The sequence below is a fragment of the Rhinoraja longicauda genome, chromosome 42 (genome assembly GCF_053455715.1).
Source record: "Rhinoraja longicauda isolate Sanriku21f chromosome 42, sRhiLon1.1, whole genome shotgun sequence".
Lineage (NCBI taxonomy): Eukaryota > Metazoa > Chordata > Chondrichthyes > Rajiformes > Arhynchobatidae > Rhinoraja > Rhinoraja longicauda.
Genome location: NC_135994.1, coordinates 7,347,712 through 7,362,727, shown reverse-complemented (window position 1 = coordinate 7,362,727; position 15,016 = coordinate 7,347,712). Strand labels below are relative to the sequence as shown.

Here is a 15,016-nt window from a genome sequence, read left to right as displayed (position 1 = left end):
TTGGTTTTTGCTCCGGATTCCAGCATCTGCAATCTCTTGAGACTCCAAAAACCATCACTTCTCGCTCGTCTCCTCCTCAGCTCCAAATGCATTGACCTACAAATTGTCCGCATATCCTACTCAACAATATTACTGCACTTCAAAGGTGCTTAATTGGCTGGAAAGTACATTGGAATATCCCTAGTTTATGAAAATTTCTGTATACATGGAAGTTTTTCTTTACTTCCTTATCTCTAGCATGTTAAAATCAAGTTGAACTGAAGTGTGTCCTACTGAGACATTCATTAGCAGGGCTTCAAACTACTTGCTCTCTGCATATTTCCCTTCTTCAATATCCTACTGGGATATAAAATTCCAGTTTAAAATTGCATCAGCTAACCACTTCTTCTTCATAAACCTTGATGCCTTCTTCACTTTTTCAGCCAATGGTGGGGCTGTCCACAATGGCACTGGCGTGGCCAAGCATCTTTCTAATTTAAAAGCAAAAATGACTGGTATTTAACCCCAGTTAGCAACTATCACTTGGAATTTACACAGGAATTTCCCAGTGAATAATAACTGCTCCTGCTACAATTCTGCCTGTCTCTCGACAAAGGCAAGGTTTGGGGTAAAATTAGTTTACAGAATTTGGAGTTAATCATGGAATGTTGTCATTATCAATTGAAATGTTGTCTTAAAGGGATTAGAATCCAGTACCAGTTAGAGATGGGACTCTATGAGAGATTGTTCATTTTTGTTCCCCAAGAACCTTTTACGTCAAGGAACCAACTTTTATGTGTTTCAATCAAGCAATTGAACAATTATTTGTACTTAGTTTCATAGGCAATATATTCGTGACTTTAAACAATGTGGCTATTATGAGCAATGGTACCTACCTTGGGACCAGCAAGACCATCCTGACCTGGGAAACCACGGTTACCAGGAGAACCCTAGTGATGGAAACAAAAGAATGAATGAGATTACTAAAGCCTCATTACAGTACAGTTAAAATTGCATTAATCTTATTCATTCACGCTTTTGTTGTAACACATTTAACATTCTGATGGAGTTTGACAGTGCAGATGCCTTAAGGATGTTTCCCCTGGCAGCATAATGTCGGCATAATAAGGGCAGCACGGTGGCGCAGCGGTAGATTTGCTGCCTTACAGAGTCAGAGACCCGGGTTTGATCCTGACTGGTGTCTGTATGGAGTTTGTACGTTCTCCCCGTGTCCTGCATAGGTTTTCTCCAGGAGCTCTGGTTTCCTCCCACACTCCAAAGACGTACAGGTCTATAGGTTAATCGGCTTTGGTGAAATTGTAAATTGTCCCTCGTGTGTGTAGGATAGTTTTAGTGTACGTGGATCGCTGGTCAGCGCGGACTCGGTGGGCCGAAGGGCCTGTTTCCACGTTGTATCTCTAAACTATGGTTAGGGATCTTCCAATTAAGACAAAGATGAGGATGAATATTTTTCTTTTTGAGCTTTGCAATTTTCAACCCAGTCAATGGACTGGATCATTCTGGACCTGCCCAAATGTCAGGTTCCAAACATGGTGGGAAAAATGAGCTGACTTTCCAAACCTGTGACATGTCCCATGAGGTAAAGTGGGCTCCAAGGGATGAAAAGGCTTCAGGCAATATCTGGCCAATTCCCTGGATGCTTTCAAGAGAGAGTTGGATAGATCTCTTATTGATAGCGGAGTCAGGGGATATGGGGAGAAGGCAGGAACGGGGTACTGATTGTGGATGATCAGCCATGATCACGCTGAATGGCGGTGCTGGCTCGAAGGGCCGAATGGCCTACTCCTGCACCTATTGTCTATTATCTACCCTCAGAACCTCCTTGTGAGCTTTGACAAGTCAGTGCAAATTTTAAATGTCTCTGATGGACAAAGTTAAAACGCTGAAAGGTTTTGTGTTTTGGAGGACTTTTGTGTTTCTGCACGAATGAGTGGAAGTCTGATTTGGGAAACTTACTCTCTCGCCAGGGGGACCGTTTGGACCAGCAGCACCAGGCTCACCACGAGGGCCTCTCTTGCCTTCTTCGCCAGCAGGTCCAGGAGCACCTTGAGGCCCAACAGGTCCCTATAGGAAGCACCAGGAAAGAAATATTAGATGCAAGGACAGAGTGAGCATGTTCCATTTATTCCATCCGGCTAATTCTAATTACAATTGTAGCAATTAAATAAAAGACCCAAAATATAATTTGAAACTTTTGCTATTATTAATAGTATTATTACTATTGCTGTATGCTTCCTATTAGAAGATTTGTTTAGAAACTGGACAAAGTTAGTAGATATTCTTGAGACAAACTAACCTCCTCAACCATGCCCTATTTTTAAGAATATATTTGCTCATCTCTTAAACCTGGTTCAATATCTATAGTATTTCTATAATTTGATTACTCTCTGTACAAATTTCCACCTGACCTCCCCAGAAATTATTCATTTTTAACTTGTGTCCCCTGGTATTTCGCCTAGTATTTATTATTTGCACTAAAAAGAGTGTACCTGTGGTTTTCAAAGCAGAACACTCAAAAACAAAAATAATGTTAATACTTACAATCTCTCCTTTCGGGCCAGTTTCTCCCTTGAATCCTGTAGCTCCAGGGTCACCCTATTAAAAAAGACAAATGAAGGGTTAAAGGTTGTGGACTGGGAGCACTCCTGTAGCAGCACCAACTCAATATGGTGTAGATTAGTGGTGTCCACAAACAGTGGCCTGTGATAGATTTGCTACTTGCATTAAAGACATGGCCAACTAAAAGATGTCCCAAGAGTAATTTTTCAATTCAGTGCAATGCCAGCTTTGAGAAATGTTTACTTTATTTACTTTACTTGGAAAAGCTCAGGAAAAAAATATTCTATATTCAACTCTTCTAAACTTGGATAGACACAAAATGCTGGTGTAACTCAGCGGGCCAGGCAGCATCTCTGGAGAGAAGGAATGGGTGACGTTTCGGGTCAAGACCCTTCTTCTTGAGGGCAGCATTTTGAGGTTCACAAACCTGGATTATAAGTCTGGCTCTGGTGGAAGGGTAATATAAGGGGGCGAAACAAAAGCATTGTAGAAACGAACTGCACACCTGCACAATACATTGGTTTACAAGTTATCTTGTGGTATTAGTATGCTTAAAGGACCTAGTGATAGAACTATTGCTCACCCTACAGTAAAAGCAAGCAAGAGAATGCAGTATTTTCCCAGCCTCCATACAGTGGGAAAAATGACCTTTCAAAATAGAAATGTTTACGAGTTCAACATTCTCCTTCTGCAAAGAAGGGGCTGGCATCAATTTGAAAGCTGACCATTGTGGTAAAGGCCAAGTGCTTCACAGTGTAATAGATTACAATAGCACATCACTGGTGTCTTCTCTATGGAGCAGCATCCTATGAATGACCCTTGTGAAAGGCAGGGGTTGCCAATGAAAGTTTAGTGAAGCATAATGTAGTGAGTGGAATTTAAGTAAAACTAGATGGTGGAACTCCAAACCCACCCCCCACTCCCCCCAGAAAATTAAGGCAGCATCTGAGGAAAAAGAAATAGATTTAACATGTCTGGTCAAAGATTCTTCATGTGAACTGTCATTGTGTAGTGAAGATTGATATAGTTTGACAATAATAGTAAAATTAGTCAAATTTCAATGTGCTACAATTTGCTAGGTCGAGCTCTTAAAGATAGCGGAGTCAGGGGGTATGGGGAGAAGGCAGGAACGGGGTACTGATTGTGATTGATCAGCCATGATCACATTGAATGGCGGTGCTGGCTCGAAGGGCCGAATGGCCTCCTCCTGCACCTATTGTCTATTGATACAGTTTAACATTACAATGTTCAGTGCAGATTAATAACGGGTAATTTAATAAAGTTTAGCATGCTGGAGTCTGGTGTGTTATTTCATATAAAGGGTATAATAAAGTGTGTTGTAGTTTTGTAATGATGCAGTTTGATATTATTTTGTGTGGTGACATTTATCTTTTATTGTGTAATTTTAACACAGGCCAACACGATGAAATTTGGTGTACTTTGAAAAAGTCCAATTTGGTATAGTAGGCATATTCAAGTCATTTTATGTTGTTTAGTTTGTCATGGTGACATTTGATTATGGTGTGGTGTTGTATATTGCCATTATTATCATACAACTTGGTTGATCTTAATGTGATCTGTTCATAGTGATCAGAGAAGCACAGAAAACTTCACTGGAAGTAGTGAAGGTCCAGAGGATTTCAGTTGAGAAAAACTCCATGTTAAAACTATTAGTTTTATTTCATGGTGGTTAGGAAATTCTGAAAAATGGAACATGTTTACTTACTTGTTGACCTTTGGGACCAAGAGGGCCTGTTGCACCTTGTGGGCCTGGAGGCCCACGTGGACCAGGGAAACCAGGAGCGCCAGCAATGCCAGGAGCACCCTTTGAGAGGCAGAAACAAGAGAAGTTAGCATCAAGTGGCGGATGGGGCACAGGTAAGAAGATATAACGACTTAACTACACCAACGTTTAACAAATAAGTAACAAGTGTAGGCATCATATTCATGATCATGCTTTGAGATGCACAGAGTCTCTTGCCCAGAGTAGGGGAATCGAGGACCAGAGGGCATAGGTTCAAGGTGAAGGGGAAAAAATTTAATAGGAATCTGAGGGGTAACTTTTCCACACAAAGGGTGGTGGGTGTATGGAACGAGCTGCCAGAGGAGGTAATAGAGGTACTGACTATTGCAAAGTTTAAGAAACAATTAGACTGGTACATGGATAGGATGGGTTTGGAGGGATATGGGCCAAACGCAGGCAGGTGAGACTAGTGGAGATGGCACATGTTGGTTGGTGTGGGCAAGTTGGGATGATTATATCATGATTGAAATCAAATGATTTCACAAACCAATGTAACATCATGCACGCCAATTTTCACAGAATTTATGAAAATTATCCTGTGCCAAATCAATTGATCTGTCACACAGCTATTACTTAGAGAAAATTTGCCTTCATCAAACAAATGCCAAATTGTCCAGTTCTTGGCAATGCTGTTTGAAAGTACTGTACATGGCAAAAATAGTTTGCTCTGCAATGTTTACTCCTACTATTATTCTCTGTAATTATTATTCTCATATTGCTCCAAAGACAGAAGACTGCACCGGAAAGTAATGATCGAAAGATCAATATTCGGTTGGTAAAAAGAGTTTTTCCTTTTATTATGCACCACAGGTGTAGAATTCTCCAAAGATTTTAAAATCAATTTTGGATTAACGATAGCGAGATACGAGAATTCAAACCTACTTTGATCATTCAGGAAGATGGATTTATTATGTATAATACGTACAATAATACATAGACTTGTTAAATAAGTACAAGTGAGAAAATATTGGAGATATACTTACAGCTGAACCTTTGGCTCCAGGAATACCATCAGTACCGGGATTGCCCTGCAAAGGCATACAGAGAAGATGTAAGTCATTGTAACTCACAATATTAAAACAGTTAGACGGAGAGTGCATATTTCCAAAAATAAGATTTTATAATGGACACAGAAGGTTACTGTGCTTTTTTGAAAGCATACTGTTGCACGTTTGTGATTAGTATTTTGTTAAACCTACATTGTTAGGACAGGTTTAAAGGGATATGGGCCAAATGCAGGCAAGTGGGACTAGTATAGGTGGGACATGATGGGCGGTGTGGACAAGTTGGGCCGAACGGCCTGTTTCCATGCTATATGACTCTAGTGTACAATATTTAGATAAGAACTTTACAGATATATTTGGAAGCATAGATTTGCTCAGTTTCTAAGCTGTATAGCTCTCTTAGAATTGAACTCAATCTATGAGGACAGACCATCAAATTTTGATATTTGGTCACAGCCAAGTAGCCTCAAGGCATTCAACAAATGAAGTCAGGCTGTTTGGCACTTAATCTGTGACTGACAACTTTCTACAAAGATTTTTGGGTGATGTGCGATGTTTCTGCATTTGGTGAAAAATGATAAAGTTAATCGACTGATCGATTAATCGACTTGATAACTTACTGGAGCTCCAGCAGGACCTGGGGATCCTGGGCTTCCTGACTCTCCTCTTGATCCCTGGGCACCCTCAGGGCCGCGAGCACCAGTTGGACCAGCTTCACCCTGTGTGGAATAACAAGAAAACAGGCATTAGGACAATGTGCAACAACATTAAGACCAGCGCGGCATTCTCTGCCATAATCCAAAAATATGACAAATTCAATTATTGTTAAAGTAATACTGACATTTGCTACTGGGAAGCAAGCATATGTACTTCTATGGTGCTAATGAAGAAAGATTTAGATAATGGGAAAGTTGCAAATTGCTGCACCTAGTCATGGGGACACATGCTAAGGTTATAATGATCCATATTGAAATCAATAAAGTTATTAAATATCAAATCATAATAATTTACCACACAATCACCAATGAAAATTTTACTCCCCCTTGTCAATCCCTTGATTTTGATTTGTCACATGAAGCCACTCCCATGATGTTCAATGCCTTAAAAATAATATGGCTTACAACATGCTTAGTGGCGTAGGTAAAAGTCACAACCAATGATAGGCACAAAGGTAATTTCTGCACAACCAGTTATTTGGCTCCAAGTCATGATGCAGGCCATGTCCAATTAATATAGATAATGATAATAATCTATTTCACTTATTCATTCATAGAATGAGGACATTGCTAGCAGAGGTGGCAACTGTTGTCCATCGCTAATTGCCTCTAAAACTGAGGAGGCCATTAAATCAACCATATTGATAGGCCTGGAGGCACAGCGAGGCCCGTTTGGGCAAGGAAGCCAGATTTCTACCTTGAAATCTTGTAGTTTTGAGGTTAGTTATTTGCTTTGTTCCATAAAATTCCCAATGTTAAATAATTACTTGAATTTAAATCCAAGGCTCTTTGGTGAGCTTTGAACATATTTCAGAAGCAACGATCCGTAATTCAAGCTACTCTTCCAGTAGTATAACCACTATATTACCAGTGACTACTTGCCACACTCTGTATAGGGATAAAGAAATGACTGGCGGCATGAGTGAAAAACATACACTAGGAAATAAAGACACCTAATCTGAAACAAATCATGTCCAGTAGCTAAGCTTGCGTCTAATAATTTGTTTTGACCCATGCCCAGTAATACGAGTGTTTCATTAATTGGAGAATTTGGCTGGAAAGGTGAATACTATGATACCCACTGGTGTGGGTGCGAAGATGTCCAAAAATGTTGGCATGGCTGTATCCCATGGGTTTGGATACTGGATATCAGCAGTGATTTGTGTATCCTTATGTCAAGTTGTATTTGTATGTAGTGTGCCTAACATTTTGGGTCAGGTTATTCCCAGTGGTCTTGGTAATGAGTACATCCAGTGATTTGGATGAGGCGCAGCACTGTAAACTGTGGTCTGGAATACCTCCTGTGTCCAAGCATAGCTATACACTGTTGTACAAATATGAAGTGTGCCAAGTGTTTTGGGGCAGCTGATCCCAGTGGTATTGGTATAGACCATGCATTCAATCATATTAAAATAGGAAGCATTCATCAATTTGGATATGGCTTGTGCTGAATGGTATTACTATGAAGCAGATCCAGTGATTTGGAAAAAGGTTTTAAAGAAAATTAATTTAAAATCCTGATCATTGGTAAACTCTCAACTCAAATACTTTAAGAAAGTACTGACACATTTGGATTTTCAGGAGTTTAAGGACTTTTCAGTTGTCAGGCAATGACTTCACAGGGTTTATTAAATAAATACATAGAGCAAGAACATATTATTGGGAAATATTAAGAACAATTTTCAGGAACAGGAAAGTTGAGCCTAACAGGGGTATATATATTTTTCATAAATCATTTCCACCTAAATGCCTTTGGCCCATGGTTCTACTCTCTTTAAAAGGGTTGTGCTGACTGATTTTTATAATCTTGAGCCCTTTGATTAGATCCTTGTAAGTCTTTTTTCCAAAGAAAACAATCCAGACTTGCCTAACCTTCCTTTATAAATCTTTGATACTCAAGTTATTTTGTTGATGGCAGTTAATGTCCCGTTAACTTGCAGCCAGTGAAGGGCAATAATGTTTTTTTTAAATGTCATCTGAATTGCACACGGTGCAGTTATTGGGATCTGACTGGTAACTTTATGAAGAGATGTATTTGTCAAACTTCAGTTGGAGATAAAACATAAATGCTCAGGTGAACTAAAGAAGGCAGTAGTTCAAAAAACAGACAGCGGGATGTCAACAGAAAATTGAATCATATAAAGTGGGAGGTCATTTAACAAATCATTTACGTGGATCAAATCCAGTATTCGAGCAAAGAGAATGCTGAATTTAGGATGATGGGTGACCAGCACTTTGAACAAGTTAGGATTCAGGCAAGAAGTTGGAGTGTTGGTTGAGTTTAAGTTTATAAAGGGTAGAACAAGGAAGTGCAGTCAGGAGTGTATGAGAAGTGTTAGATCAAGAGCTCACAATGTTTGAGCTGAGGTGGGCCAGAGCCCGATGATGTCTCGGTGTTTTAAGCCATGGTGCAGATACAAGGACCAAAGATCATCTTGAGGTCAAATTTTACAGAAAGATTGTGACCAGTCTACTCCAGCTTCAGACAGATTATATGGAGAGATGTTGAGCCAATGGGTGAAACAGTTTGTGATGGGGACCTAAGACATTCCAGAGTAGCAGCACAAGCTGCATTCCCGTGGTTTTGTGGAGACTGCATGAAAATAGCACTGCTGCAACTAACCTCTAAGCAATGTACATCTACACGCTTTGAATTGCAAGAGAGGGATATCTGAGTGCAAGGTCATTACGCTAAAACTGGCTATCTCATTTTGACAGCAACACTTAAAACGATATAATAGAACCAACATTTGCAATGAAATTTGTATTGTAACAAAGGTTTAAATCCGTATCATACAACAAGACTTTCACTTTCTCGCTTCACTCTCCTTCATTCCTTGTTGCACTCTTTTCTCTTGCTTTAATAACATTGCTTGCCACATAAATATTGAATCATCTCAGCAGTTGGAAGTGAACGGAGACAACTCATGGTGTGTTTTGATGTCGTTTTCTAACTTTACTGTGTGTCAGGATGGGTTGGGGGAGGTGCAGGAAGGGGCAGTTGATGGAAGTGGAATGGTACTGGATTATATCCCCTCTGTCGACTGAAATCTGCTTCATCTCAAATTTCTATTATTTGCTTCCATTTTATAATCTCAGGCTGCCCAGCTGCGCATAAAACTGATCGAGGTTTCTTATATCTCCATTGAGAGCAGAAGTCCCTCTGAAGGATACAGTAAGATAAGGAACTTTAAGTCCAAATCAATGAACTTTTTTAATCTTCCGAAGATCAAAAGAAAAAATAGATGCTAAAAGAAATGGACTCACTTGTCCATTAACAATATGTGCTTACTTGTGCCTCAAACATCCAAAGCATTTTTTTTTGCTGGAGATTTATTTTGAGCTTTACCCAAGTCCTTTACATACAACATCAACCATTTTAATCTCACTACAAAATTTTACGAGGAATATGTCTAAAGAGCATTTTAAATAAGTGCTACTTTAGTTTGACACATTTTAAGACATGGCTCTGTCCAAAGACAAGGCAAAAAAAAAAGACAAGCTAAGGATTTTGTTTAGGTTACATGAAGTGTATGTGACCTTGATCACTGGCCCAGGTTAAAAGATAATGGGCAAGTTATCTTTAGGAAGATAACTATCTTGTTTCAAGCTGGAGTGTTTGATCAGCCTTTAAGTGTAACCCCATTTTGAAAGTCTTTCAGAGTATGTACATCAAACTACATGGGGGTTGAAACCTTGAACCAGGTCCAGTCAAGTTTTCCAAATGCCTATCCTGCAGGTGAATGGAAATATATCTTACTTGTCAATGCAAATCTCCGAGTCTGTGCCTTCCTGTCCCTTGAGTGTCATGAACTAGTGAAAGAATGTTGCCTGTGGCCTCAAGTTCTCTGCATTCAGTTCTCACTGACGTCCCAGCTCAAAGGCTTGCTTTATTTAATCAGCTTGTGGTTCTTGGAACCTGGAATTCCTGCCCTCTGGTTATCCTGCCAAATCTCTCTCTCTCTCTCTCACACACTCTCCCTCTCCCTTTCTCTGTTCTGAACTGTAAAAATGAGGGCGGGTGCAGGGAAAGAAGGGGCCTCCACATCTTTTTGTATTCAGACCAGCTCTCACAGGAATGTCATTAGTGCTGCTGTCTATTCAGGGTGTCAGCAGTAATAAATAGATTGAGTGATTATCTCCTGCAGCTTCCACTCACCTTAGAACCTGGAGCACCTGGGAAACCGGGAGCACCAGCAGGACCGACTGGACCCTGAAGGGAAAAACATGAGAAATAATTACAAAACAGAACAAAGCAGAAGACAAAAATTATCATCTGACAAGATTTAGCCAATGCTAAGAAACAACACAGAAAGATTTTTACCTTTAGCAACTCAAAGGTAACTGAATACCAGTGGATTATAATGCTCCAATTTAAAGAAACAGATGGGGGTAGGGTAGTAGGGTAGGGGAAGCTAATTTAATCTTCCTTATTTTAACCTATTAATTTCTGATCTGAGAAAACTTCTAGTACGAACTGTACTGTAATGTGTGAAAATTATCAATTAAAAAATGATGAATTTGATACTAACAATGTAAAGTTTCACCTATATGACATAAACAAAGATGGCAAGATTGCTTGGACAAAAGTTTGAGGAAAAGGTTGACACGAGTACAAAACAGTATTTGTACTAAATTAAATTATTGACAGGAGGAGTTGATGGATATAAAACAGATATTTACAGGAGCTTAAAAGGGGCTTGATTGATGCATGTAAGATCCTGAAGGATGATGCCAAGGTAGATAATGGGAAGTCAGACACAAAATGCTGGAGTAACAGTGGGTCAGTAATGGGGAGGATGTTTCCACTTGCAGGAAAGTCTAGAACTAGGGGTCACTACTTAAAAAATAAAGGAATAGTCATTTAAGATAGAGATGAGGCAATCTTCATTCTTTTTGATGACCCAAAGCCTTTGGAACTCCCTTTCTCAAAGGACGTTGGAAGCTGAATCTTTGAATGTTTTTAAGGAGGAGGTAGATAGATTCTTGGTAAGTACGTGTGTAAAATATTCCACAGTAGCACAGGAATATGGAGCTTAGGTTTAAAGTCAGATTAGTTCACGATCTTATTAAATGGTGAAACAGGCTTGAGGAGCCAAATGGCCTACTAATTCTCCTAATTCCTGCTCCAAATCACAGCTCGTATGCTCATATTTAATTTGAGATACTCACAGGAGGACCAGCTGGACCAGGCAGACCATCATTACCACGGGCTCCCTGTAAAATAAAAAGGCAGGGTCAACATTACTGATTAGTGTTAACGCAAGATCACGTTGATGAAATGCTTTCAATTCTCAAGTAGCTGAAACATTCACAAGGTTTGATTGTGTAAGTATGGAATAGATGCAGCATTTATTTATTTAAACTGTGAACAAATTGAGAGATATTCCAATATTTGCTATGTCAAATTGTAATTATAAATTTTACACAATTTACCCCATAGTGTTTTCTGAAACATTTCTCGTCTTATTCCCATTTAACTGGCCTCAGCCTAAGTCAGCATCTTTCCCTTGTAAGAACTACACATGTAAACACCACAAATAAGCTCTGAACTACATGGACTTGGAGACTTTGGTTTTGTCATTTTGCACTGTTATTGCTTGTTTGTATGTTTTTATGTATGTATCTATGTGTGTGCGTGTGTGTGTATATATATATATATATATATATATATATGTGTGTATTATATATATATATATATATATATACACACAGCGTGTATATATATATATATATAACTTTTTTCTCATTTACTATATTGTTTACAGAGTACTATGTTTACATATTGTTTTGTGCTGCTGCAAGTGAGAATTTCATTGTTCCGTCTGGGACATATGACATTAAAACACTCTTGACTCTTTTGACCCTCGAACTTCACCCTTATTCCTACTCCCCTGTTCTTTCCCATTCCGATTCATCTTGGATCTGCTGTGGCTTCAAAACAAGGTAATATGTTGAAAACAAATTTAAATCTATGATTCTGTGTGAATATGAAATCTGTGGCATGTTCTGGCTGAAGTGCGCTGTGTCCTTGCCGTGTACATTAGACATCACTGTGCAGCATTTCTATGAATCCAGTTGCACTTACAGCTGAACCAGGTGATCCAGGACGACCCCTCTCACCAGGTAGACCACGTGGACCCTGTCAAGAAAAAAGTATCGTTAGAGCTCTAAAACTTCCTGCTGGTCAAAGAAGTGACCTTAATTGAATGTTGATGCAATTTATGCAATATTAATTACCATTTAGAGTTATCACAATAAATTATACTAAAGCTTAAAAAATTATTATATTGTGGTTTTATATATTTTTTAAAATCAATACTGGAGTTAAAAGGAAAACGAGACTGACCATGGGACCAGGTGCTCCATTCTCTCCTGCAGCACCAGCTTCACCCTGCATGGAGAAAGATTGTTACTTTCAGCATGGTCAGTGGGAACAGTGCAATTCATAAACAGAAAATTAAGCATCGTTCACAAATGTGTTCCCCACAACTACAAGAGTGGATGCCTGACATTAAGCACACAATCGGCACTGCCCCATTTATGATGTCTACTTTCTTTCCAATAAGATTTTCATCCGAGCAAAACCCAACCCTCCTAGACAACCTCTCACCATTACCCGACTTGAAACAACTCCTGGAAAGAAAACCAGTCACATTCCATCTTCTCCTGACTTGTTCTGAAACACCATCCTTCTTTCCACTCAAGACAAACCAACTTTACTCACTGTATTTCTCCACAAATCTTGAAAGCCAATCTCAATTGTCTTATAATTTATGTCAGATATTACAAAATAATTAGCTTTGGCAATGGAGATTACTCAGCCTAGTATAGATAATTAATCTGAAAGTGATTATATTTTCCAGTTTGCATTTTCTAGCATTTGCTGATATTAATATATTTGGGTTTTGGTGCTCAAGATGAAAGGACTGAGCTTTATTTTATGTACTACCATTAGTTTATGATTCCAAAGCAATTATGAATGCCGTAATTAAGCTGAAGGGCATAGTTTCCCCTTCTTTCTGTGCATTAAAGCCATTTTGTGAATGTTTTAACATGATGGGGCCCATTTATGCTGGAAGTCAGCCCCATCAAGGACATAGGGCTAGGTACCTCAGGATACAATTGACCTTAATGTTGTTGATGCTTTCCTGGCATCATTTGTGCATGTGACGATATTGTCAATGTGACAGTCACCTCTGCCTCACAAGCTGAAGTTGGAACAATAATCATGCAACATACAACCTTCATTTTTGCTCCCAGTATTGCAAGCGGCAAACCCCACAGCAAGTTGGCAAGGAGACATGAATTAAAAAAGGTCTCATCGAAGATCTTGAATATGTATCTGTGTGCATTTAACCCGTGCGCTGTTTATTTCACATATCATTGTTGGGTCTCACAGTAATTATTGCGGGTAGGTGCAGCAGGTACACATGCTGCCATCTCTTCAAAGTGATGAACATGGTGCACATAGTGGTTGACCTCTGCCGAGTACTGGAGAGGGAGGAGGTGGAGGGGATGGGGAGGAAAAGCTACACACACTGAAGCCATGGGTACCCAACCCCAACTTGCTTTGGTTGCTATGGAGACTGCCGCACTTCCCATGATTCTGATCAGCAAATACACAGCAACAATAAAATTGTTGGGTGGCTGTTGTTAGGCACCATACAGATTGTGTTTAATTGCAGGAATCAGGGTGAAAAGCACCCAAACTATTTTTAAAAGTAAATTTTCTCAACTTCACAATTTTTTTGGAGTCCTTTGATTCGGTGTTCCCACTGAGGGCAGGACCACCTTGGCACAACAATTAAGGGTGACATTCAATGTCTAAGCCAAATTTATTTGGGATGTCTACCTCAACTGAGGAGGGAAATGTGGTGCTGCATACTTTATCTGCAGAGAGCAGTGGAAAATGATGTTCCCACTGTTAAATGGACTGTGGCCCTTACTGGTAAAGGGGTGCTGATAAATGATTCTGAATGTATGCCTAACAAGACATTGGCAGGAACTAGAAGTGGGGAAGGTGGCAAAATAGAAGTTATTTCCTTCCCACTAGAGAGTCATCTTGCCTCCTCCAGCCAACAGTACCCCCTTGTTCCAAATCCAGCTACTGACTTGAATACAGACTATTATCAAAACGGATTTAAAATGGACATATCCGAATCACAGGCCTATCTCGGAATAAAACATTGTGTCACAGGCTTATTCCAGATTGTAAAATTTCAGCCTAGCCCAGAGTTTTTTTGAAACACTTGTTTCTCGACATACAAAGTTGCCTGTTTATATACAGTTAGACCAATCCCAAATTTTAACTGCTCTATCCCAACATGGCACATTTCTGTGCAAGCTTTTTCCAGATTGGAATCGACTCTGTCCCAAATGGAACTACTCTGCTCAGAGAAGAATTCCAGAAGATAGTTTCAGAATACTAAATCTAACAAAACAGTTACACGTTAATGAAATACTGATGCGTTCTCCGTACCTTTGCACCTGCGGCACCGGTCTCACCCTTTACTCCATCAAGACCAGAGTACCCCTGCAAGGTAAAGAGAAAACAACATATCAAGGCCAAAGTTATCTTTGTTTAATTAAATAAAGACTGAAATGTGTCCAGCTTTGAAGCACGGGTTTTAACTTAATTTGTTATTGATTTTTTTTTAAATAAAGAGATCAACATGTCACATGTTTGGAGTCATTTCAGGCTCTCCAAACTGGCATTATAACTGAGGTACTGACCCTGTGACCTTTGACACCTGGAAGACCTGGGGTTCCTGGGAAACCGCGAGCACCCTGGCAAAATACAAGGAGAAAAGCAACAGGTGAGGTAAAGGTTCAGCAACATTAAATTCAATCATTTTGTTTTAGCCACTCTGTTCTTTACTGTAATGTGTTTTCCTAATAAGAAGGAAAATAATCTTCAGAGCATAACATAA

The 15,016-nt window shown here is 39.5% G+C and overlaps 1 protein-coding gene across 2 annotated transcripts in view; it reads right to left on the bottom strand.

Annotated features, from left to right (window-relative positions):
* col2a1a (collagen, type II, alpha 1a) overlaps positions 1-15,016 on the bottom strand; it is an 83,909-nt gene that overhangs the window by 47,529 nt on the left and 21,364 nt on the right. For both annotated transcript variants that reach the window (XM_078431409.1, XM_078431410.1), the window contains exons 13-24: positions 14,820-14,873; positions 14,566-14,619; positions 12,433-12,477; positions 12,172-12,225; positions 11,256-11,300; positions 10,243-10,296; positions 5,988-6,086; positions 5,347-5,391; positions 4,286-4,384; positions 2,542-2,595; positions 1,957-2,064; positions 876-929 (exon numbers count right to left, since the gene is read on the bottom strand). In XM_078431409.1, the coding sequence (XP_078287535.1) occupies positions 876-929; positions 1,957-2,064; positions 2,542-2,595; positions 4,286-4,384; positions 5,347-5,391; positions 5,988-6,086; positions 10,243-10,296; positions 11,256-11,300; positions 12,172-12,225; positions 12,433-12,477; positions 14,566-14,619; positions 14,820-14,873 (765 nt within the window). The remainder of the gene's footprint in view (positions 1-875; positions 930-1,956; positions 2,065-2,541; positions 2,596-4,285; positions 4,385-5,346; positions 5,392-5,987; positions 6,087-10,242; positions 10,297-11,255; positions 11,301-12,171; positions 12,226-12,432; positions 12,478-14,565; positions 14,620-14,819; positions 14,874-15,016) is intronic.